The sequence below is a fragment of the Convolutriloba macropyga genome, chromosome 9 (assembly GCF_964194025.1).
Source record: "Convolutriloba macropyga chromosome 9, txConMacr16.3, whole genome shotgun sequence".
NCBI classification, from domain to species: domain Eukaryota; kingdom Metazoa; phylum Xenacoelomorpha; order Acoela; family Convolutidae; genus Convolutriloba; species Convolutriloba macropyga.
Window position 1 is genome coordinate 44,879,738 of NC_134476.1, and position 27,211 is coordinate 44,906,948.

Below are 27,211 nucleotides of genomic sequence, written 5' to 3' on the forward strand. Positions count from 1 at the left end.
TCAAGTCCCACAGGCCGCTGAGGCTTGGCCAGATGCGGTAAAAATTTTAATCTAGCTTTAGGCTATGTCCAATTTAGGCTAATTGAACACTTAACAATACAGTGTTTTAAATTTCTCAACCAATCACATTCGTTGAAATTTCTACATTTTGATACGTCTTTTTGTTAAGACGTCACCACTATGGGAGTTCGGTATTATTAAATCTAGTTGTATTCGATGCGATTGTAATAAAGCTAACAACAAGTATAAATGAGTAAATGAGTTAACATAATGTTGCTGGTATTGGACCACTTCATCCCTGACCTTAGAACCGATTTCCTCGAGAAAAATATGCTCAGTTGTCAATCTACGGGTATAAATTGAAACCAATAAAACAGAAATTGCTTCTCGCCTTTTGACAGTTTTAAAATGCCGAAACTTGTCAACTTCTCGCTATGTATCACTGGCACGTTTTACAACCTGGCACTGTATGTAGGAAAATTAACTTGCACATGAGTGTTTCGAACTTCATTAATTGTTGCTTAGAATGAGATTGTTATAGAAATAAGGAGTGTCAAGTAATATCGCGCAGGGTCATTTTATAAACACTATAAGCGAGTCCTTTCTTGATAAGGAGCGCAAACAAAAACTAGTTATGATTATTATTTTAAGTACGTGCCTCGTTATTTTATCATTACCATGTTATCAGTCAATATAGTTTGGCTATTATACTTTGGGGGGGGGGGGAAACTGGTCTCACGTTCGGTTATGATGGATTCATATCAAGTCCCACAGGCCGCTGAGGCTTGGCCAGATGCGGTAAAAATTTTATTCTAGCTTTAGGCTATGTCCAATTTAGGCTAATTGAACACTTAACAATACAGTGTTTTAAATTTCTCAACCAATCACATTCGTTGAAATTTCTACATTTTGATACGTCTATTTGTTAAGACGTCACGACTATGGGAGTTCGGTATTATTAAATTTGGTTGTATTCGATGCGATTGTAATAAAGCTAACAACAAGTATAAATGAGTAAATGAGTTAACATAATGTTGCTGGTATTGGACCACTTCATCCCTGACCTTAGAACCGATTTCCTCGAGAAAAATATGCTCAGTTGTCAATCTACGGGTATAAATTGAAACCAATAAAACAGAAATTGCATCTCGCCTTTTGACAGTTTTAAAATGCCGAAACTTGTCAACTTCTCGCTATGTATCACTGGCACGTTTTACAACCTGGCACTGTATGTAGGAAAATTAACTTGCACATGAGTGTTTCGAACTTCATTAATTGTTGCTTAGAAAGAGATTGTTATAGAAATAAGGAGTGTCAAGTAATATCGCGCAGGGTCATTTTATAAACACTATAAGCGAGTCCTTTCTTGATAAGGAGCGCAAACAAAAACTAGTTATGATTATTATTTTAAGTACGTGCCTCGTTATTTTATCATTATCATGTTATCAGTCAATATAGTTTGGCTATCAATGACACTATTGTTTTCAAATTAAATGAGCAGTTGCCTGCAGTTACTGAAATTTGTTGGAATCAGTCAGTGGTCAAAATACAAGTGAGTTTGTCAACGATGTCAAAGAGGCTCCCAAATTCGGTCATAATTGGAACGGGAGAGTATGTGACTGGATACGTGCCTGGAGGTGGCTCCAAGTCAGACAAGGAATTATGCTCACATTTTATCACTTTATTTCTGTATGTATTTTACAGCCGCAAACAACACCCTCCTCCCGGTTGAATATTACTGACAGTTCACAAACTGAACATTTTTAGAATTAAATTGAATTTTAAAGTTTTTAGAATTTTTTTCAATTTAAAAATTCATGAGCACAGCGGGACAATTAAAATTTCAAAATCTGGCAGATACATACACACATAGCACACACATAAAAAACGCGCACCCATAATTACACCCACACAAGCGCGCCTTCACACAAAAACAAATGCAAACCGACCACCAAAAAAAATGTTTTTAATTTTTTGGCATCTAATGGCCTGACTGTTGCTTCCGAAAAACTAGGTTTGGACTTCTTCAAGCAATTGTATCGATAATAATTAAAATGACAGTAAAACCTGAAATGAACTTTTTGATTGTCTTTGAAATTTTTTGTATTATTTTGTTTCATGAGCATAAGGGGACAATTAATTTTTCAAAACCTCGCAAACGTGTTATCAGCGAGATTTAAGAACACTCAATCTTGGCATCTAATATTTACAATGTTCGTCACCCTTCATTTATCTTGATTGTTGTGGTTTTCCGAAAAAACTATGTGTGGACTTCTTGGAGCATTTGTATCTTTAATAGCAAAATTGACACTAACATCGGAAATGAACTTTTTGATTTATGAATTATTTCGTCGTTTTTAATGTTTTACGAGCATAAGCTGCCCATTCTTTTTTTCAAGAACAACGCAGACGTGTTAAAAGCTAGATATAATAAACACAGTCCTGGGTCTGAATATTTTTTAAACCGCAATGATTAGCTAAATTTTCTAACTTAAGTAATTTTCTAACTTTTTAATACCCCTGAGAGTTTTTGCTCTCTGCCTCTAGTTGTTTTTAACATGTGAAGGAACGTTGAAATCTGGTCGTAAAGCTTCTTTATTCAGGAACATTAGTTGTCTTTGAACTTAATGTTTTGAACTTTTACCTTTTTTAAGAAAAAGTATTTTTAAAGAAGTAGGAAAGATAATTTTTTTTAATAATAACTTAATTATAAGTTTTCTTCCTTATCTTTCAAAAGAAATTTTTATTTTCCATATCAGGAGTTTCGCAACCAACTAGGGATTTTATTTTTCGATTTACAGAAACGCCGAAAGACAGGAAAAAATCAGCGTAAAAAGCCATTTCAAAATGCAGAAGTGAAAAATAATTTCCTCATTTTCAAAAAAAAATTGAGCTTGTATTAAATTTTTCAATTTTTTTTTCCAAAAGTTGATTTTTGTGTTTTTTTTTCTGTTTTGAGAGCTCTAAAATGCCTGAAGTCTTCAATTTTTTGACCAATTTTTTGATACAGATAAATGCAATGGTTTTCAACCAACAGAACACAGAGAGATGGTTTAAAAAATTTTACACTAAATTTTGAGAAAAAAACCAAATGATCTTTTTTTTGGAAATTTTCTGTCATACAGTTTAGTTTGTGATTTTTTTCGGCTTGAAACTGTAATTTATTAATTTAAAATCTCCTTTTATGCTAACTGAATTTACTACAATTTTTTTCGTTTGTTTCTATCTTAAATTTCAGTGCGATCTGTTACCCCCAAAAAAGCCAGCCTCGCATTTTTGTAAAAATCTTGTAATTATAATGGGTATTTCTATATTTTATTGGGCTATGTCAGTCACCGATAGTGTAAAAACGTTCATTGTTTTGTAGAGTATGTACTTTTAAAAACAAATTTATGGAGACACGGAATCAGCTGTATCTGCTCTAAATTAAGAGAAATATTTTGATTTGAAAAATTTTCAAGAAATTGGTTCAGCATTTCCAGACGAGAATTGATATACGGATTGGCCCAATTAGGTTAGAGAAAAATAGATCAAGATTTTTTTTCTTTGTAATTTATAATTTTATAGATTTTTATATTTTATTCTCGAGAAAAACGGGAGTAAAATGCTTGAGCAAAATGTATGATGATAAGTGTTGTGTTAAAATCAATATGACACGATGGAAAGTACTTGAAATGAAACAATTCCTAATTTGTTAAGTTTAAATTCGAAAAAAAATGATAGGACGAAATAGATTGATCAAATTTGTGAGCATAAAATTCTATTTGGAAGTCTTGTGGTGTGGTAGGCTTAGTTCACTTTGACATGAGAAGGCGAGGATTGATTGGAGAGCGGATTTTAATTGCTGGAACAAATGGGACAAAATTTCCTCCAGCTAGAGAACACCTAAAGAGACTGATTGATGGTCGGTACAGAGATCTGAGTTCCTCTTTTGAGAGTTTTCCCTCTGATGATTGCAAAAGAGATCCAAATGCGTATAAAGAAGCCTTAAACCAACTCCAAGAAGGTAAGATTGTAATTTTCTAATCAATTGCGGGGTTATATTGTATTTAATTAAAACTCAGTCAAACACAACAGACGTTTATCGTGTGTAAGAGGTAGAATTCCAGAGTGCAGCCAGAAGTTATGAAACACACATCACTAAGCTTTCTTGAGAGTAATTAGTAGAAAAGGGCCGTGAAAATTTTTTAAACCAAGAAACCAACGCATTAAAACAACTTGTCTTTGTAGCATTGGCTTTGGGTTTCAGTTCTCATCAGGGTCCTTGGCGTTCTTCATACCTGGTACTCTGAAGAAAGCGCAATGAGCTTAATTTTGTCATTAATTTCTGTTAGAGCAAAATTTAAACAAAATTTCCAGCTGGCAATCTCAAAAATTTCCAAAGTTAAATTGTTGCTTTTTGATCTCTTGGGGAATCGATTTGAGTTGTATCTTTGGATAGAAATTTATATGTGGGGAACGTATATTAGAAATATGTTTCTGGAGAAAGTTGAACCTACCTGAGCTCAAATTTTAGGAAGTAAGAAATAATTTGTTTATTTTGACGATTTAATTGAACAGTTCGTCGCTCGAAGGCAAAATTAAATAAAGAACGAAAAAGCGTCTTTGGTAATGTCGTACCAAAGGTCCTTGTAACGTCCTAAAGTACGTTTTATATAGTAATGGATATATGTTTTCCACTTTTCTACTGGTCATTTTATGTAGTGCAAAATCTTTTATCACCTTAAGGCCATATATAGACTTGATTTTTTTGCCTTATTAAGATGAGAAAATTTACATTGTCTTTATTAATATCCTGTAAACTTTCTCAAGTATATTTGCTATAAAAACCACTTAGTTATCTTTTGTTTGATTTATTCATATCGCAGGAATGTATTTATACAATGATTACTCAATTGTAAAAACGGGCCTTAAAAAGTTTTAATCAGAAGAACACAAAAAACTAAAATTGTCAAGCGAAAGATCAGCCATAAGTAAATTCAATTTGGTTTGAAATCTTTTCCTTTGACCAGAAAACTTTTTTTAGCTATCGGCCCTGCTCCGATGTAAAAAATCAAGCCGCTCTGGCCCGGTTAGTATTAGCGAAAAGAATAATAATAATAATAATAATAATAATAATGAATTTAACTAAACTTGGTTGCACCAAGCTTAGTACGTCCCTAACGGGGCTTGAATTTGGTTTCCCTCAAACACTGTCCATCCATATGGGTACAATTTGTAATTAAAATTCTTCTTAGCTAAATCAAATAGATATTCTTTGACTTCTTTTTTGAATTTGTGAGGACTTGAATATGGGTTATAGTTGGGAAAATCACGCGCCAGTGACATCGAATTGTTGAAGTTTGTAACTCGTTGGAAAAAATTTGATCGGCAACGCTGGCGATTACATTCGTTTGAGTATAAAAATATTTTCTCGTTTGATCGTGTTTTCGGATGTCCATTCCTTATTTGCCAAAATTGCTCTGCCTCAAGTGGAAGTTTTCTTGTCAAAATTCTGTTCAAAACTACGAGATCCAAAAAGACAAGTTGATATGTGATCGGAAGTAAATTTACTGATCGAAGACAATCATTGTATTCTTTATCAATAAAATGACTGTTTGATTGTATCCATTTTAAACTTTTTCTCTGAAGCCTTTCCATTTGCCTGACGATAGTTTTGCTGGCATACCAAACATTTGATCCATAAAACAAGATTGATATAATGTACGTTTTGACTAGGTTGCATTTAACTGACAATTTTGTTTCACTTGGAATTGATCTCTTTAGATAAGCAAGCTTCTGATTGGCTTTTCGTAGAACAAAACTTAAATGATAGTCCCATGACAAATTTTCGGAAAAATATATGCCCAGGTCTTTGAAGTGTATTTCCTGTGGGATGTTTCTATGGCTGGGAAGACGCAAAATTTGCTTGTTTTGATTTTTACGTAAGGAAAATTGCACGTTTTTAAATTTATCGAAATTGAAGTTTAACCGATTCTCCTTGCTCCACACAATAGCATTTTCAATATCTTTTTCCAGCTGCATTTTATTGTCTACAGTGCTGACGATTTTTGTGTCATCCGCGTATAAAAAGCACTCATTGACAATTATTTCGGGTAGGTCATTTATATAAACGGAAAAAAGAAACACAGTGAAAATTGACCCTTGAGGCCCACCGCTGGTGATCGGTCGAAAGTCCGATTTTCCGCAAGATATTACAACTCTCTGTTGTCGATCTGTTAAATATGACGCAAAAAACCTCAAGAAAGCACTATCAAATCCCATTCGACATAATTTTACAAGTATGATGTTATAATTGATGGTGTCAAAGGCTTTTGCTATGTCTAGATACACTGTCATTGGCATTTTGTTGGCTTCAAGTAACTCATACAACCTGTTGCAGTAGACAAGTAATTGAGTGATGGTTGAACGATTTTTCCTAAAACCATGTTGCTGTACGCAAAGCTTTTGTTGCAGAAAGATTGAGAACTGTTTATACACCATACGCTCAAATAGTAGTGACAAGGAGCTAAGCATGGCAATCGGTCGGTAGTTTTTGATATCTAATTTGCTACCACTTTTGAAATGGGGTCGTACATGCACTTTTTTCCACAAACTGGGAAAATCACATTTGCTAACACAGCAACTGAAGATAAACAAAAGTTGATTCGAAATGTACGGTAAAGCAGATTTCAGAAATTTTGGACTGATTCCATCAGAAGAGTTAGCACCACTACGTATGTTTTCGACTTCCTCGCTCATAGCCGCTTTGCTAAACTGAATGTCATCAAGAAATATTTCTGGACTTTGATTAAATGGAATAACAACTTCAGTATCGTCTTGAACAAAAACAGAAGCGAAATAATTGTTAAAACAATCTGCAATGCTCTTGTACCCAAAGACTTCTTTTTCCATGTACACCATTTTCTCTGGAAGAGCTGGTTGTTTTGTTATTTGTCTCATCAATTTATATGCATCGTTTGTTGACCAGACCTTGCTTTTTTCAACGAAATTTTTCTTGTCATTATTTAGAGAAATGGATAATTCTTCTCTAAGTCGTGAAATTTTCTCTGCGTTTTGTGTATTTTTTAAAGCTGTTCTGAGTTTATTTTCTAAATGGATACTGTTAGAGGACATGTAAAATGGTGCATTCGTTCTTCTAGATGTTTTGAGTGGAATTGCAATAGAAGACGCTACTTCTAATTTATGGTAAAAAGAGTCGACAATTTTATCAACTGAGTCAAATGAAGACATTGGAAAATTAAAATTGATCGTAAATTCGTTCCAATTAGCTTTGCCAATATTTAAACGTTTCATTTTAGGCAAGGGTTCTTGCTCAGCATATTCAATCGAAATTTCAGCTAACAAATACTTGTGATCTGAGAACGATTTCCAATGTAAACGACAAAATTCTGTTACTAAGTATTTGATTAATTCAGCGAGAAACATCACTTCATCAAATTCATTGCAGTATTATAGATAGCCAGAATATCAATTTACATGGTCGCACGAGTGTATACAGCTTTTTCAGTTAGTTCCTTCTCAAAAATTGTTTATCTTTTGAATTTTGCCCGTTTTTCTTGATGCCAGTGTTATTCAAAACATTATTCACACTTTTATATGGTTCAGATGAAGTCAGACAGTTGTACAAATTTGATTTAAGATTCTTTTCTTGCGAAAGTCCCAACATCGGAAATACGTCCGCAGAAACGTACTCTATCTTTTATAAAGATAAATTATTCACTATTTCTACTGTTCGATTTTCCGAAGATTACAAAGATAGAGTTATTGCAATATTACCATTCTATGATCAGTATGATTTTTAATTAGTAATTGAGCACCTTAAAAGGGAAATGCATCTCGACTTAGAAGGGTTGAAATTTAAATTGATATTCGAAAGTGGAGATTCTAATCGAAATTAGTAATTCAAAACAACCCAATATCAATGTCTTGCAAAGAAATTTGTTTGCATTTTACTGCAGCATTTTTTGTTTTCTTTATCATTGCTTATTATCTGATCACAGCACTCTATATCTACCCCTTCATGACAGACAGCGCCTTTAGCGTTTCCTTTAAATTATCAATAGGGAATTTATCAGAGATTGGATCCTTAAAGAAAGTGAACCCCAATGACAAAGTGACAGCACACAGAGACAAATACACACGGAATGAGAGAGAAGGAAAATGATCAATGTGTAACAAAACTGAGTCAACCAGGAAACTGTGAGTTAGAGTACACAAACATTTGGTGCTAAACTAAAATGCCTTCTCACGATTTATATAATATCCAAAAACTCAGCTGTTAAGAACTGCCGCTATTGATCGTTGCATTGAATATGTTAACTGTAATTACATACAACCCATTGGCCCCCAAACCAACAGCCTTATTAACTCAACAGCTATAGGTGCTTTTGTTTCTGATAAAGCAAAACAAATCGTGATTCGAACTCAAAATGCTATTGACAAACGTTCCTTAGTAATTTTTACCGCCCAAAAACTTGCGACAAAGAGCCTGTGAGTTTTCTAAAATTATACATCTCAGGACCCATGGGTACGATATTGATTTAGATGACTCTGAAACTCCCCTCATCGTAATTTCAGAATAATTGCACTCCCAACCCATTCAGATCATGACCTTTAAAATTCTTCAGTGCAATATTAAAATTACAAGAAACTCAGATGGCCGCTGACGCGCAAATAACAGTAGAACCCTAAAGTGGAGCCGAAAATCACGATCTTGAACTAAGCCTCACAGCACTCGGAGACGACTTTGCCAATCAAGATCTTCACGAGATCCATGTCCTTAAACTAGAACAGCTAAGGTTCGATCCAAAAACGGACAGCCCTGAAAACTTCCTGGTGAATTTACAAACAAAAGGACAACGGGCCTACCCAATCTGCCAGCAGTTGCAGCATTAGCGCTGCCAGGAGATGGAGGAGAAGGTGATTGAGCAGAACACGCAGGTTTTGATGGAGAAGCAGCCGCACGAGCTGCTAGATTACAAGCTGCGATGGACACGAAAGTGAGCAGGTGAAGCAAATTATTATTGAAGCCATGCCTGGATGGCTTAGATCAAACTTGATGGAACAACCACCAGCCACGCCAGTAACCGACCTCTGCACCACTGATAGACAACAGATGACAATCAAAGACATGTGTAGAAAGGACGACTACCCTGATGGTTGATTCAATGAAATCATTAACGCAGTGTCCGAGAACTTAATAAATGCGCTCTCTAAATTGAACCAGACGCAATATTAGCTTGCCAAAAACTTCAATCAATTGGTGATCACATTACGGCATCACAGATGGAAAACACAACACAAAGATGTAACCTATTCCCCCAACCGGTCATTTAATAGAATTGAGCAACTCCTTGCCGCCCAGTACGCGCCTTGAAAAAACATTGCGAGTCAAAATGATTTCGACTTCTACAGGGGGAAAACTTTATCGGCCAAAATTTCTTCAACAGAAACCAGAGACCGCGATTACCGAACACTAACGCTCAAGTGTTTTACCCTCGAAACTTTACACAGTCACAAGTCCGCATGCCCACCAATTCATGTATGCCGGTGACTAGATCTAGTGGAACATTCTGTTATACATGAGGTTACCCAAACCACCGATCAAGTCAATGTTTTCAGAGAGGTAGAACTATTACTAGAGGAACAGCATTTCCATTTAACCACTCAAAAAACTAATTAAGTCAACCTTAGTGCCCAAAAGTCCCAAACAGTCCCCCACATCTATAGAGCAGTCTAGTAAACCATTTAATCCTTACATTATAAACCAAAATCCGAGATCATCCTTTCTCCCCTATGTCAAAACTAAATTTAATAATGGAATAAGCCGTCGAGCGCTAATTGACATCGGCGCTTGCGCCAACGCCATAAGCAACAGACTACTCCAAGAAATCACAGAAACCGACAAGAACGCAGTCAAATTAATGCAACCAGATTGTACTTGAGTCAAAACGGCTGGAGGACAACTAGTCAGAATAGAGAAGCTGGTTGAAATTAAATTTAAACTTGCCGACAGAGTGTTTGTTGGAAACTTTCTTGTCCTCTCCTTAACCAACTCAGTCCTTCTTGGTAGTCTTTTCTCCGTCATGCATGATTTTTCTATTAGTCCGAAACAAAGCCTCTTTCAATTCCCCGACCTGACAGTTCAAGTTAATGAAATCAAGCCAGTAAACGAAAAACGACGAGTCGTTAGACATAAGATTTTTTTAATGCAATTAGAAAGCACACAATTCTGCCCAACGAACAAATCCATATTCAATGCTATCTACTATTGAAATTCTCCTATTGAAATTCTCCAAAAAGAAACTGCATTAACTTCTTCGCTAAATACTGTAGGAAAGAAGAATACATCGTATGTCTCTGCCCATAATGTGACTGAGCATCCAATCACAGTCAATAGTCGAACAGAGGTAGGCCGTTACGCATTACTATCAGCCGAACAAGCTGACCAATTGATAAAAATTAAACCACAACTGCTAGCATTAGCGAAATCGAGAAATTAAGCCAATTATTTTTGTTGAATTGAACCAGCTTATCTATGACTTTACCCAAAAATAACTAGGCTAACGAAGAGACCTGCACCGAAATTTAGTAAACTATGTTTTCCGACACCAGAAACTTGTCAGGACCCAAGTAATTTGCCATTGTTACAAGAACCCAATTTTAAATTTTCAAAAGTTGGAGCAGGTGGATCCACGAAGTAATTAGGAAGATCTCAAATTCTTGCTCCGCAAATTCAACGGGGAAAATTTGCCATTAAGTCACGAGCAAATCGAGGAATATGAGAGCTTATTAATTGAGTACTGTGACATTTTTTCCAAACAACGATTTGACGTTGGATATAATACGGAACTAAAAATTCAGCTAACTCCAGAGCGCGACTTACAGTATATGTACGAGCTGCATTTTGAATTAGCATTGATGCACTACTACGGACTTATTACAACTTTGTCAGTCTAAATACAGTAGTCCATTATCTGCTCATAGAAAAGAGTCAGGCAAACTGCGAATTTTAATCGATTTGAGAAGACTCAATCAATTACTGAAAAATGACTCTTAGTACAAACTTTCCAATCTCGAAGATCGCCGGCGCCACTATTCATTTCGCAGAGAAAACATTGTTCACAAAGCTTGACTGCTCTTAAGCTTATCATTGCGTACAGATGGCGGACGACACTTAAGCTTATCATTGCGTACAGATGGCTGGAATATTCATTCAATTCATGGATGATATTGGAGTGCCGTAACAGATTTTAGTGAGTTGCTTCCTAGTCTAAGGAAAATTTTCGATTGCATCCGAAGATCTGGACTAAAATTGTCTACAGAGAAATTTGAAATAGCTTCACAGTCAATTAAATTTCTGGGCAGTACAATTACAAATGAGGGAAAATCCCCAAAAACAGAAATATCCGAAAGTTTTTGAAGAAGATTAAAGTACCAAGAACAACTCAGCAGGTCGAAAGACTAATTGGCTTTTGCCCGTTCTTTAGGAATTCTATTCGAAACTTAGGCCAAATGATCATCTCATTTTCAAATTTGTTACGTAAAGGAGCCGACTCTAAAGCTGATGAAACGCACTACAATGCCTTAGAAACTGTGAAAAAGGATCTACTCTTAGCAACACAGTTGACGCTCAGATTGCCTAAATCTGGCCTACAATACATCCTTCTTTGTGACGCCAGGAGCTGGATTCGTTCTCATGATTGAAGACGCTGTTGAAGGAAAACAGTAAAAGGAAAAGAAAGTTTTAACTGTGCTAAACGAAAGAATTTTTAGCGCTCTACTTCACTCTTGATCACTTTTCTCCATCACTATGGAATTATTTGGACCGGGTTTTTTCGTTTAACACAGTTATTGCCCATATTCCTGGCAAAGCTAACTATGCAGCTGACTTCCTCTCACGTGCACACGTGGACGAAAGTGAATACATGCCTCGCAAAACAATCATGCAATGAAGTACAGACATTGTATTATGCACAACATGCATATTAGTGAAACAAAATGAAATGTGATTAATGAATTCACGGCAATTCTCATTAAAAGCAAACCAACCTTCTTTAGCTTCATCCTTTTTCCTTTTTGCAATTTAACTTGTCCGAAGGTTGTCTATACGTTTGGGCTTGCGTCCATGATTCGAGGCCTAGGCCTTTGAAGTTACCGGGCCTAACTCTAACTCCACAATCATTGCCCAACTGATTATTAACTTCTGACTGCTGCCCCTCAGGTAGCTCTCGCACAATTCTCTATTCGTCAGCGCCGAAACCAGTAGAAAATGTTGCACTAAAGACACTTAATCGCCCCGCGTCAGCAGGGCAACCCGCTTCCCATACAGAAACAAAAGAAGGGCCTTTGAAGGTAAAACAGTGTCCCCCCACATTGAAGGCTGAATAGTTAGACTATTTGGTTTCTGTAAACAATAGAAAAGCTTGTTTTTTCATCCAGGGGATGCCCACGACAAGCCCAAGATACAAAACTCTGAGAACTCTCTATTGATCGGGTCAGCCACCGTGACAGGTCTTCCTCTAGCGTATATAAGGACCTTCTTTCCAAATAGAACAGTTACCATGGAGTCATCCCCACGGGTTTCAACATGAAAATATGTGAACCATCTTCCTGTGTTAAAAATACCAGCGAATACACGATACCGAAGACTTGAGGGAACTTCGAAACTGCTAAGATGTTCTAGTGAAAAATTCCTAGCTGTTGTATCTTGAAAGTCCGGTTCGTCATGAGTTATAATACGAACCGATGCCCACTTCTTCCCATTACCAGTAACGTTCCCTAAACGCTCGATCGCATTATTGATAACAAAAACTTCTTGATTTCCGATTTCTAGGGCTTCATTCAACCAATCTCCCGGCGGCGATTTCTTCCATCATTCTCTTAACCATTCATCATCCGTGGTAAAAAATTTAAGAAATATCTTCGAGTGATAACAGTTTTAGTATTCATGTTCAACTGAAAACATCACACTCAAAAAGAAATATGCATAAACTATTGCAAAACCGTTAAACTGTTGAGACAGGGCAACAAAAGCAAACATTTAAATACAGAGTGAACGAGCAGCAACTTTAACAATCTGAGTGGAAAAGCCTGTTTAAACTAAAAATTTTGTTAGCAGAAGAATTTATCAGCGTAGAATATTCCTAGTTCCTTCCCCACAATACGATTTTGTTATCAAAAAACAAATTAAAGACATGCTGAAAAAAATTAGCAACTATGTTGTCAAAACGGTCATTTTTATGCCCAGTTAACTTATCAGAGCCATTCAATTCATCCAATAAACCTTTTAACTTAGATTGGATGCTCTCAAAAATCACTTATGAAACGAAAGCCTAACGAAAGCAGCAGAAAATGAAGTGAAACACATGCGTAACAATAAATTTAAAAACTTTTAAGTCACGAAGAAGAAAATGGACGAAGGAATAGACATAAGCGTGCAGCGCCAGTATCAGCAGCCTCAGTTGCTGGAATAGCGCTCTTTGGCTCACTGCGAGTATCTATGGCCAGCTCAGAACGATGTGGAATAACCGGACTGTTTGGAAAATGTCAAAGTTACGGACGCAAGAATGCAGAAAACAACGCACGGCTTAAGGATTATGCATCGGTTCTTACTAATTATCTGCTCGAAATCGAGTCAGAATGCAATAAAAAATTCTTTTTCATATTGAAGATAATACCAAAAGTCTCAGAAATTCAACAAGAAATGCAATATAGTCAAAATAAAACTGGAAATTAGTCCAAGATCAATTCGACATTTTCCAGAAAACTTTCTACCTTCTACGAGATTGTACACAAATGCTTTTCTCAAATCAACAATTAAATTTTAATTTCGACACTTTAGCTTTGTTTTTATCAATTTTATACGCCGACAACAAAAGTTACCGTTCAGTTTTATATGCCTGCAGTGTAAATTTGTTAAACTCAATACCCATCTTGTTGGATAAACGATTACCAATGTCTTTAGTACCCCGCGAATCATTATTAGCAGCCTTAGATTCGTTTCATGACAGCCAAAAACAGTCAACCGATCGTTACTCATTGGCAACACCCATGAAGGATCTCATGTCATACTATGATGCCAATCTTGTTTACGAACTCGCCACCCTCGCACAAGGACTACTTTTGAACCTAGCGATCCCTCTTGTATCCCGTTAAACTTCATTCCATGTCTATAGTGCTCACTTCATCTCAATGCCCCAGGATCCTAAAGAAGCCCTTCAGTGGATCATCGAAAGTCCATACTCGGCAATTTTGCAGGTTTGCATGGAGACGACTACATTCACGCAACAACCACTCGATAACTGTCTACGCTCTTCAACTTATCGTATAACTATCACGAAACAATGGAGACCCATCTAGCACAATCATCTTGTTTAGCAACACTCAATTCCCACACGCCCGTTGCGAAACGGTGTGCCAAACAGAAAAGGTTCTACTTCCAAAGCCTGAAACATCCAGAAATCTTTGCTACGGGATTTGGCTAATCATGAGTTCAAAACCATTTACGTGGAGAGAATACAATTTAAACGATGCCTCATTGCCGATAAGTGAAGAGAAGGAGGGATGTCGTCTTTGTGTAACAACCCTCCAATAGGGAATCCAATTGATCAGCAAAACATTAAAATCCGACCGGACCTCTAGAAGAGCCAGACAATTCCAGCCACCCGAATCGATGTTAAACTCGCCGACCCTCTTCAACACTTGATTTCATCGTGGCAAAACCATTTACGTGGAGAGAATACAATTTAAGCGATGCCTCATTGCCGATAAGTGAAGAGAAAGACGGATGCTGTCTTTGTATAATGACCCTCCAATGTGGAATTCAATTGATAAGCAAAACATTAAAATCCGACCGAACCTCTAGAGTTGCCAGACAATTCCAGCCACTCGAATCGATGTTAAACTCGCCGACCCTCTTCAACACTTGATTTCATCGTTCCTGAAATTGTGATACTTCCTTAATTTACGTCGAAAACAGATGCTAATATTGAATTGTTTCAACAACTGGGAGTAGAAATGATCAGTACAACTGATACTCTTTAACAAGCCGATTAGACAAAATAGCATCTACTTTGGTCCATAAAATGCAACTCCTGAAGCCGTCCGTGATTGTTAAATTTGAATCTTATATTCCAATAAAGCTTTCCCTCACTTTGACCATTACAGTATTCATTGGAAATCTCCTTCCTCGCACTCTAGATATGTATCTTTACCATAAGATCAAATTTTTCGAACGAATAACCCCAAATTTTAAAAAACTTTCCGATAGAAGAATCCCCCTCAAACCAGTAATATCGCTTGCAAACAGTGAGTTGACCAAGATACATTTCTTTGACCACAAAATGAAAAATTTGATGACTATAGTTGCAGAAACAAATTTTAATAACAATATAGATGCACGTCTAGTGAAAATCGAGGAAGAAATTCAATACCTTGACAATGAAACAGGCGCTCTTAAATCAACAGCCGAAAACAAAGTCGATCTCTCTGCAACTAAACAAAAGCCCCATTCCGCCCATCAGACGAACCAAATCGACATATTCCATGCGCTCCAACCAAGTGATTTCCGAATTTCTTCAACTTAATAACGACTCGATGGAAACTGACGAAAACGCGACAGAAACTTAGGGGTGGCTCCTTAATAACATCTTCAACTTTATACTCTTTTGAAATTTACAATTTTTCTTAAACGTGAGTAGTGTAACGTCCTAAAGTACGTTTTATATAGTAATGGATATATCTTTTCCCCTTTTCTACTGATCATTTTACATAGTGCTAAATCTTTTATAATGTTAAGGCAATATATAGACCTGATTTTTCTGACTTATTAAGATGAGAAAATGTATATTTACTTTATGGATATCCTGTAAACTTTCTCAGGTTTATTTGCTATGAAAAACATTTAGTTATCTTTAGTTATTTGATTTACTCATAACGCAGGAATTTGTGATAGTGCTAACTGGTATATTTTTTTACATTGTGCACTTCTCAATGTTCACTTCAATTTCCCGGCACGTGCCAGCACGCGCCAGAAGTTTTAATTATCTGGAGTTAATCTTGATGTATTGGTACATTGATTACTCAATTGTAAAAACGGGCCTTAAAACGTATTAATCAGAAGAACACAAAAAAACCAAAATCGTCAAGGTAAAGATCACCCGCCAGTAAATTCAGTCTTGGTATGAAATCTTTTTCTTTAACCAGAAAACTCTTTTATTTGTCGGCGCTGCTCCGAAGTAAAAACTCAAGCCGCTCTGGACCTGTTGATATTAGCGAAACAAATTATTTAAGTGACGAAACTATGTTACTAAGTATTGAATTAATTCAGCGAGAAACATCACTTCATCAAATTCATTGCAATAATATAGCTAGCCAGAATGTCACATTACAATACTTAAATATCTACTTATTCTCGATACTTAAATATATATTGAAGATATAAGTGACATTTTTGCACCTTCATTTATGTGGATAACCTTTATGCCAAGTCTTGATTTCTGAAAAAGGTCTCTAATGCAGGTCGATTTTTGTTGATAGCACTTCAAAGGCTCAACTTTCAAGCGAAGACTTCAAATATAGTGTCCGATTACCATACTTTCAGCTCAAGTAGAGAAACTAAATACAGCAGTAAACATTCGGGGCGGAGACAACGATTTATTTTCCATTTTGTGCACCCAAAGATTTGGTTAAAATACTCAAGGATTGTGTTCAGACATCTGGTCACAGCTTCGTTTGTTTTCCGCAGTTGTTTTAGGTTACCTATAAAAATTGTTTTTATGATACACATACACAGTTTATATCTACATATTCATCGATTATTGAGCTTGAGGTATGTTTTCACACGTTTTTGACATTCAAAAAAACAATCTTTTCTAAATTGTTTTTGTAACACTTATTTATGTTCATATATAAATTTATATAAAAATGGTATTCTGAAAATTTAGTAATTAGTGTTCTGATTTCTGTAGCATTCTTGCCGTAGAGCACTCGTTAAATAGTATTTCAGCTGTTCTGTTGCCTTTTTGTTTGATGATATGAAGTGTTTTTAAGAAGAAGCATCTGCTGTGTTTTTAGGAAGAAGCATCATTATTTATGTTATTTATCCATCCGTCTTCATTGATTTTGATCATCTATTCGGAAGCTGTGCTTAAATACTCTCAAAATCTTTTTGCAGGCACAGTAAAATTGTATGCTGTCGCCAGCAGTTAATGATCATTCATGAAGTGTTTTGAAAGATGACTTATTATTAGTTTCTCATCCTATTTTTCTGGTTCTCAATATCATTGAGTTTTGTTTCTTTCCGTAATGAAAGTTCTTTCCAAATTTTCTCATTTTCAAAGCTAGTAAAACTACATCTATTGTGCTCGTATCGTAAGAGCTGTAAAATTCCTCCAACTTTTCCCGCCCTCTGCAATTTTTCGCCCAATCGCTTTGAAGTCAATTTTTTTTACTCATCGGAAACCGATCTGTTGAAAAATGAGCGAAAAATGGGATTTTCTCTACTCCCCTGAGCAAAAAAACGAATATTCTTTGCAACTTTGGCCGCCTTTAAAATTAAATCGAGAGGAAGCCAACTAATCAGACTAGAGACTACTGAGAATCATTCGGCGCCCCTAAGAAATTCAAATAATAAAATAATAATAATAATAATCATGAATTTCACCAAACTTTACCTAACATGGCTTGAATTTGATTTCCCTCAAACACTGTCCATCCATATTGGTATGATTTGTAATTAAATTTCTGCTTAGCTAAATCAAATAAATACTCTTTGACTTCTCTTTTCAGTTTGGGAGCACTTGAATATGAATTATAATTGGGAAAATCACGCGCCAGTGACATCGAATTCTTGCAGTTTGTAACTCAGTAGAAAAAATTACATCGGCAACGCTGGCGATTTTATTCATTTGAGTATAAAAATATTTTCTCAGATCGTGTTTTGGCATGTCCATTTCTTATTTGCCAAAATTGCTCTGCCTGAAGTGGACGTTTTTTGTCAAAATTTTGTTTAAAACCAACAGATTCAAAAAGACAAGTTGATATGTGATCGGAAGTGAGTTTACTGATCGAAGACAATCATTGTATTCTTTATCAGTAAAATGACTGTTTGGCTTTATCCATCTTAAACTTTTTCTCTGAAGCCTTTCCATTTGCTTGACGATAGTTTTACTGGCATACGAAACATTTGATCCATAAAACAAGACCGATATTCTTTAAATTTTGACTTGATTGCATTTAACTGATATTTTTGTTTCACTTGGAATTGATCTCTTCAGATAAGCATGCTTCTGTTTAGATTTTAGTAGAAAAACACTTTATTGATAATCACGTGATTTATGCCCGGGTCTTTGAGGTGTCTATCCTGTGAGATGGTACCATTGGTGGGAAGACGCAAAATTTGCTTGTTTTGTTTTTTACGTAAGCAAAATTGCACGTTTTTAAACTTATCGAAATTGAAGTTTAACCGATTGTCCTGACTCCAAACAATAGTTTTTTCAATATCTTTTTCGAGCTGCAATTTATTGTCCACGGTGTTGATGATTTTTGTGTCATCCGCGTATAAATAACACTCATTGACAATTATTTCGGGCAGATCATTTTTATAACCGGAAAAAAGAAACTTTAAAAATTGACCCTTGAGGCCCAACGCTGCTGATTGTTCGAAAGTACAATTTTCCACAAGATAATACAACTCTCTGCTGTGGATCAGTTAAATATGACTCAAAAACCTCAGGAAAGCTCTATCAAATTCCATTAGGCATAGTTTTAAAAGTATGATATTAAAACTGATGGTATCAGAGGCCTGTGCTATGTCTAGATACACTGTCATCGGCATTTTGTTGCTTCTAGTAACTCATACAACCTGTTGAAGTAGAGAAGCAATTGAGTGATGATTGAACTATTTTCCTACCTCCATGTTGCTTTACGGAAAGCCTTGTTGCAGAGAGATCGAGAACAGTTTGTACATCATACGCTCAAATAGTAGTGAAAAAGAGCTGAGCTTGGCAATCGCTCGGTTGTTTTGATATCTAACTTGCTACCGCTTTTGGAATGAGGACGTAGCTGCATTTTTTCCATAAACTGGGAATCTCACATTTGCCAACACAGGAACGGAACGGAAAATAAACTAAAGTTGATTCGAAATATACGGTGATGCAGACTTCAGAAATTTCGGGCTGATGCCATCAATAGAGTTAGCACCACTACGTATGTATTTGATTTCCTCGCTCAAAGCCGTTTTGCTTAACTGAATGTCATCAAGAAATATTTCGGGACTTTGATTTAATGGAATAACAAGTCCAGAATCGTCTTGAACAAAACAGAAGCAAGATAATTGTTAAAACATTCTTCGATGCTCCCCTACCCTAAAAACTTCGATTTCTATGTACATCAATTTGGTTGTGATGTAATCTGCCTCATCAATTTTTGAGCATCGTTTGTTGATCAGACCTTGCTTTTTCAACGAAATTTTCCTTTGTCTTTATTTAGAGAAATGGATAAATGTTCACTGAGTCGGGAAATTGTCTCTGCGTTTGGTATGTTTTTCAAAGCTGTTCTGAGTTTATTTTCTACATCGATTCTGTTCGAGGACATGTAAAAAGGCGCACTGGTTCTTTTAATGTATTCAGTGGAATTGCAATAGAAGACGCTAGTTCTGATTTACAGTAAAAGGAATCGACAATATCAACTGAGTTAGAACAAAGACATTGGAAAATTAAAATTGATAGTAAATCCGTCACAATTAGCTTTGCCAAGGTTTAATCGTTTTATTTTTGACAGGACTTCTTGCAGCATAATCAATCGAAATTTCAGCTAACAAATGTTTTTGATCTGAGAACGAGTTGGCCTCTAATATTTTGCTACACAAATTAACATTGTTACCAAGAAAGATATCCAGTGAGCCTTCATGAGATTGTAGTGACGACATATTCAATTTTTTGAGTTTGTTCAAAACTGCTTTTTCGTATGAACAATTACTACTTAAAGTTAACCAATCTATGTGAGTAAAGTTAATGTCACCATTCAAAAAGAAAGTGATGGAAACATGGATGCTTGATTTTCTTCGAAATCTCTAACAATCTGAATTGTTTTGCAGAACAAATCTGCACCGAGTCTATTTACTGTCAGCTGGGGGATTATATAGGGTGATAATAACGATTGTAACCTCCTTGAAGATGTATCAGCAACAACAAATGAATTCTGAATTTGTTCGCAAAACTTCCATGTTGAATGGTAATGTGTTTATATATGCTATTAGGACGCCCCGTGCGAACGGATGGAAAAAATTGATCAATTAAGATTTCTTGGTTTTCAATAATTGGATTTCACCAAGTTTCCGTGAGGCAAACAATATCGGGATTGATGGTTTTCAGGAGGATATTCAACTTCACTCATCTATCCATACTTAATAATGAACGAAAATTCAATGATAGTACACGCAAAATTTTTCTTGATTGAACCAACTGAAATTCGGAGATTTCGTTACTAGGTGATTATTTTTTTTCTATAGTTAAATTAGTATCAATCATTTTGTTCCAGAAAAACCGCCTAGCTGATATAATTTTAATGTCTGAAGGGTTGATATTCATGGTTTGAGCAAGGTTAAATCGATACTCTAGAGCTTGTTTTCCCCACTCAATTTTCGATAATTACTATTCGATAAAAATATTGTCGGCCTTTAATTTTGAATTTGACATCATCATGATTCTGCATTTCCAAGTGTTTGAAAGTTTCTAAACCAGCGGTCGCGGAGGAGTTTCGGCTGAGCTAAATTTACCAAAACGAAATCTATCTTCAATATTTAATGTCTGACTTCCCAACTTTTTGAGCAAATTTTTCAACTGATTTTCTGTCATGACTGATTCTGTCCAATACGGTTACCATTGTATCACTCGTTTTTCTGGTACTCCAAAAACCATTTAATGTTCTCGCTCTGATTGACGAGTTAGATCAGCGTTGGTATTTAAATTTTCATTTATCCTCTGAGGTTCATTCTCGTATCGTGATTTTTTAAGCGTCAGTTTAGTTTCTTCTATGTTAAAAATTTCGCTTTTAAATTCAATCATCTCTTTTTGCAAGTTGTCTCATATGCCAGCAACGCTCTCTTGACAATTACCGTGCAAATTTGACCTATGACGTTTACTCTACGGGCCACGCAGGCACGTTTACTCTACCCAAAAAGCACCCTGTATCTTGTCCAACGCCACGAAGTTTTCATGTGACAAATCTGCACATGCAACGTGAAACCATAAATTGCATTTAAAGCAATTATTGCAATAATTTTTGCAATTTAGGATAATGCAGTAATTTTTGCAAAAACATGGGGGATAGACTGAGCTGCTTTCACAGTTAGAACACCCCGGAAAAGTGGACAAAGATTAGGAACGATCTCGCTGGAGAACTGATATTAAGCACTTCGGCTAGCCCACTTAGGCCCAAATAAACTGCACTCAACTTGCAATCCACAAAAAAAAACAGATTGTAGCAAAGGTGTGTGCGTTTTCGTCAATAGGAATGTTCAATATCCAAGTTCAAGATTCCGTCAACTCGGCAACTCAATTTCAAAAGAACGTGCTTTATTCATGCATTAATAATTTTCAACTTTTTTTTCAAATGTTTCAATTGTTTTCAAAAAAAATTTCTTCATAACAACAATCCTAAAGGAATGATGACATAGTTTTTATATACTGATAGAGTAGAGGAAAGGAAGCAATAGGGCTGTACAACTGTCTTCCAGCTTTCCCTCCATTTTATCAATTTTCCCCAAATAATTTATTTGTCGATTTTTTTTCCATGTAGGTCCGAAACCCAACGACATAAAAGCAAAATCTTGTGTTTTTTAACATTTATCGATGCTTAACATCTTCCCCAAATATTATACCAAATGGCTGTTCAAGTCTGGTTCAGCCTACCAAAGCGATTTTACACTGAAAAAGTAAAAGTTGATGTCATTTTTGTCATTTCTACCAAAAGTACTTTAAAATTTCTTTTAAAAAATTCAGTTGCTTTTACGAATGTTAATTTTGAATGGGAATTTATTCTATTGCCTCTGTTTATCCATTATGCCTTATGTGCTTACTTATCAAAGTTTACTTTTGACGGTTTCTGTTTTAAAAATTTCTAAAATTGAATAGCAAGCATTAAGGTTATCATGTCCACTTACTGGTAGCTTTTTTTAAGAGGTTTGTTATCGGTTCGTGGGAGCGAAATGCAACAAATTTCAATTTTGAATATTTTTGATGAAAATCTTATTTTCGTCTAATACATCAGAAAAATGTTAGCCGATCATCCTTCCCACAGGTAACAAAGATGGTGGTAGCTTGGTAGTTTTAATAATGTAGTTGTTTCGGAGATCCAGTTAAAATCTTCAAATTTTAAAACGTTGGCAAAAGCGGAGACAGAATCAACGATGAAACGCATCTAATAACACCTAAGACCAAATATTGCAACATGAAAAATAAAGCATTCCGCCATTGAAATTTTTGATGACTAAACAAAGATTATTTGCTTAAGTTTTGTTTAGGTTTCATATATGAGCGATTTTTTCAAATAAAGAATATTTTGGAATCCAAATTCCGTGTTTTTAAAATTGTATACGTTAATGCTGATTCATCTGTGAATTGTAAATCGTGAATTGAAATGTTCTTAGAATGGTAAGAAATAGCAGAGAAAATAGACTTTTAATAGCAAAATTCACATCACAAAACTAAGCTTTAAATCTATTTTTCCATATTTCAAGCTAATTAAATTTTAAGTTTTAACCTTTTTTTCAGTTTTGGCTTTTATTTTCTGATACAATTCTTTGTATAACACTGAAAATGGGAAAAGACAGTTTTTATGAATTGTGTTTATATGTTTGCTAGCGTTTGTTTTTCTTATTTAGGAGACTTGGTATCAGTGTTTACACCGGATGACACCCACTTTGAGATGACTAAGGAAGCTCTAGAGAGAGGGTGTCACGTGATGGTGGCCAAACCTCTGGTGTTAGAATTTGAACAACACAAAGTGCTGGCTGATCTGGCTATGAAGAAAAACAGACTGCTCTTAGTTGAGGTCAGCGAATAAATCTTTATAATAAATGAATAAATGGGTATAATTTGGCGGAGCTATGCGCAATAGCTATGTAGAATTCCTACAGAATACGCCACATGCCTGTTATCTATTTTTCAGCTATCTATAAGTAACAATACTAATTATAGATGAGAGTTGTTTTGACAAGTGACATCAGAAGCGTGAGCTTGAAATATTTGCTCACTTATTTCATTTCTTTAATCAGTAATTTTGTTGGCGTAAATTTGAAATACGAAATTCCGCACTTGCTAAAATTTTTAGTGGTCAACGAAGACAAGAGAAAGTGGTTACTCAAAGCGTGAACAACTCGTCTTTTTGCCTATCCCGCAATGAAAAATGATCAGTTTTTTTTCGCTTCTGTTGAGAAAAAAAATACTTTCATCAGGCTTCTGATGTTTCTCGACGTTTTGGATTGAATTTTGATATCCCAGATTCTTCAGAGAACGGAAATTGAAGCGTCCCAAGTATTAGAACTGTCTTGAGATCAAGTATGTGATTAAAATCTCTTAACTATAGGGAAAATTTGAATCTTTATGCTAGATGAATTGACCTAATGAATGACGGACAGTTATCCCCATAAAAAACTACAAATTCAAGATGTTCATCTTTTTTCAACTTACAGCAGAAAGATTCAAGGCATTTTGCTCGGAAGCTTCTTCTGAGCGTAGATTCTAATGCATAGTTTTTTGAAACAATTCACTCGTGTTGAAACGCCTTAATAACGGCAGCAGAAACTTTGTAATTTTTGTTGTGAAAAAAATAATCATAAATTAGATATCGTTGGATAGTTTCTGCTCAATTTCTACCAAATTAAAAGAGTATATTTGATGCGCTGAATCAATTGGCCATGTACGAGATGTGCCCTAGTACATCAATATCGATAACGGCACGGGGTGATCGAATTGGCAAATTAATATAAACAGAACCGTTAGAGAAACAAACTGACGAACCAAGCAAAGTCTGCTCTGTATTTTTTTTGCAGGCCTTAAATAAACTATATCAAATCAAGGCGAATGACAGTATGACAGCCAATATAATTATCAATAAGCAAATGGCGACATAGCGTTGTATCAACGAATTATGGCTATTAATTAAGTCATTTAACAAGCCAAAGACGCAACAGTAACTAAAGCGTAGTAGAAATTAAAAAAAATTCTTGCAGATGTTTAATCAGATTCCTATGGAGAAAGCTATGACTTCAAATTTTTTGCAACCATTTTTCAGAATCTACAACTAGGAAATATTTTTTAGCAAGCTCAATTCTATCGCCTTAGTTAATGAGTGACTAGAAGGGCTCAGATAGTCCTTCAATTCATTTGGATAACTGTTCTCATCAGTAGAATACAATGTTAGTCGTCATGTCAGTGCCATGTTGATTGCCACCTTTGATTGCCTCTCGCAGTGCTTTGTTCGCTTCGTTGGGAAAAATTACTCACACTATCTTTGAAAATTTTATCAGGATTGGCCATTCACCGGCAGTTAGTTTTTGTAAATTTTTTATAAAGCCTTTGAATTATTAGAATACACGAGTTTTCAGCGCCAAAAATTGTTGTAGTAATAAATTGTCTAAACAAATAAATTCTATCAACAGTCCTCAAGCTCATTAGATCGAACGAATTGATTATCAGAGGTTCCAAAGACTGCGGAACGAGAGCCTCAGTAGCATAATCTCCTGCTTTCGGAGCCTTGCTGGAAAAATGCTAGGAGTCGGTGTCGAAAGCGGTTTTTCTCTAAGGAGATTTTCGTTGCGTGCTATTCATTGACAGCACTATTCATTTCGTTGCGTGCTATTCATTGAGGAGGATCCATATTTTGTTTTCAATTAGATTGAGTACAACAGCTCCGTCAAAAGCTTTGACTCTCATTATCTGAACTATCGTTGGTTTTTTTTGGTTAAACGATACGAAATGCTCATTCACACTCTGCTGCTGGTTTTGACGACGGAACTTCAATACTTTTTTTGGATTTAGATTTGCCGGCGATGTGCTTGCCTCTGCTGCCAGTTTGCTTTGAATTCCGTCTGCAGTAGGTGCTGTCAAATCGTTCGAACCGTTTTGGTCTGCGTCTAATTTTCATTCAGTCTAATTTCGCCTCTTGCATCTACCGTGCCTAATGTGCATAAGTTATTTCTCTTTCAGTGACGGTATTAGCAATAACGCTGGTTTGTGAACATTCAATTATTTTGCTGTCGTGTTGGAGAGTGAATTTCGGTTCAGGATTTTGCGCTCATTTTCTTTTTCAAACAGTCGTTCCCTTTGGTCTTAAAACGCTTTTATAAAGTATGACTTTTACTTGCAGTTCTTTTTTAAACAAAAAGTGAGCTCAACATTCTTGCGTGCTTCGTTAGATCTTCATCAGATCTTCATCAGATCTTCATCAGAATCGGTTTTTGTGAACATTGAGCTCTTGTGCTTTGATTTGTTGCAGCTTCATTTTCGCTCTATGACAGAAAAGACAACTAAAGATAATTAATAGCTAGATTCGCAATACAAGGCCTTACAATGGTACGCAGATAATACTCTCAATATTTTCCCGGCCTTTCACGCACTCCATATGCTTTCAACGTTCGAGTATCTATCTTTCAAGAGTATCTATGTAAAATGTATTAATCTCGCGGAAATTAATTTCTTAAAGCTTGGATATCATTGAAAATTTTAGAATTGGTCACGTTGAGATCGTGGAGATTATATACCGTTATGATGGGGAAAAGGTGAGGTGGAAATGAGTTACTTTTATTGTGGAAACAAGTGACTTATAGCGTGGAAATGAATGACGTCTAATTTTTCCTTTTTTACACTACTTCCAGAAACACGCTTTGTGAAAAGTGACAGTACTTGTATCCAATATTGAAACAAATTTGAACTAATTTAGCGCCTAGTGTCACTCGTTTGCACACAGGCGTACATCTATGGCTATGTAATGAGAAAGGTTTTTCAGAAAATAATTTTAATGAAGTTAGTTATATTAGGGAACCTTGGGATCTTGTTATCATATTTACTTCATAGTATTGTAAATTCTTGATTAAAATTGAAAACGCAATGGTGAAAAAATCAGTAAAGGGAACTGTTGACTTAAAGAAGAGGCGGACGAGAACCAAACATAACCATGAGTAAAATCGGAACATTGTTTTAAACAATTTTTTGAATTGACATTCTTTATATCCCAAACTGAATAGAAATTCAACTTGATGACTGCAGAATTTAGTTACACAGATCACAAAGAAACTTTTTTTATGATCTGTTTAACTAAATTCTGCAGTCATCTAAAGTTGAATTTCTATTCAGTTTGGGATATAAAGATTTCAAATGTTTTTAAAAATTATATAGAAGTGTTTTTTAAACTTCCATTTTGCTGTTCTTTCTTGTCTACTTGTTACCTAGTCTCAATAATTAAAGGTAGCATATAAAAGTATCGGTGTTAACGAAAAGCAAGTTTGAACATACCTGAGGTTTTTAGTGGAAAGAAAAAATGGGAAAGCACAATATGGAACAATTTTTCTTTTAGAAAAGAATAAGTTTTGGGAAATGAACACAATTATACAACCTGTATCTAACGATAATGACGCACATTTCAAAAAACAATTCGTAACAGCTTCGGTGTCGTTATAATAATTCTTGGTGACTTTCATTATTTTTTCGTTTTGATGTCTTGATCCCTGGGAAAATTAGGTCTAATCATTGTTACTTAAAGTTCAAAGAAATTCGGAGTGTAATCAATCAATGATTTGAAAAAAATTGCATTTTTTTTCTTTTTTACGTTAATTACAGAAGAAAACGAATCAAACCAAAGCTTACTAATAAGAGGTCCTATTGGTTTTTGAAGGGGTTCCATTTAGCCGAAAGCTTTTGGTCGTTTTAACTTCTAAAAATACATATTTTTTTTTCAAAATAAACAAGGGCTTACTAAGCTTTGCAACTCTTTTCTTTTGGTCAATATGTTTATTACGGTCAACAACGACAGGTCACATCATCTTTCTAATGGAACAGAATTTAATTTTTATGGCTGTTTTTTTTAGTTAATGGTTTTTCTGCTTAGATGCTACCAGCTTTCACTAAAAATTTTGATTTTTGGAAGTTTTCAAACTTTGAGATTCTTTTTCTTGTCTTGTCACTATATTGACAGGTCAGATATCACA

The 27,211-nt window shown here is 35.4% G+C and overlaps 1 protein-coding gene across 1 annotated transcript in view; it reads left to right on the plus strand.

Annotated features, from left to right (window-relative positions):
- The first annotated feature begins 1,439 nt into the window (after positions 1–1,439).
- Positions 1,440–27,211, plus strand: part of LOC142345402 (uncharacterized) — a 51,229-nt gene continuing 25,457 nt past the window's right edge. Inside the window, exons 1-3 of the mRNA XM_075397449.1 lie at positions 1,440–1,654; positions 3,769–4,006; positions 22,889–23,058. Of these exons, the coding sequence (XP_075253564.1) occupies positions 1,568–1,654; positions 3,769–4,006; positions 22,889–23,058 (495 nt within the window). The 5' untranslated portion in view covers positions 1,440–1,567. The remainder of the gene's footprint in view (positions 1,655–3,768; positions 4,007–22,888; positions 23,059–27,211) is intronic.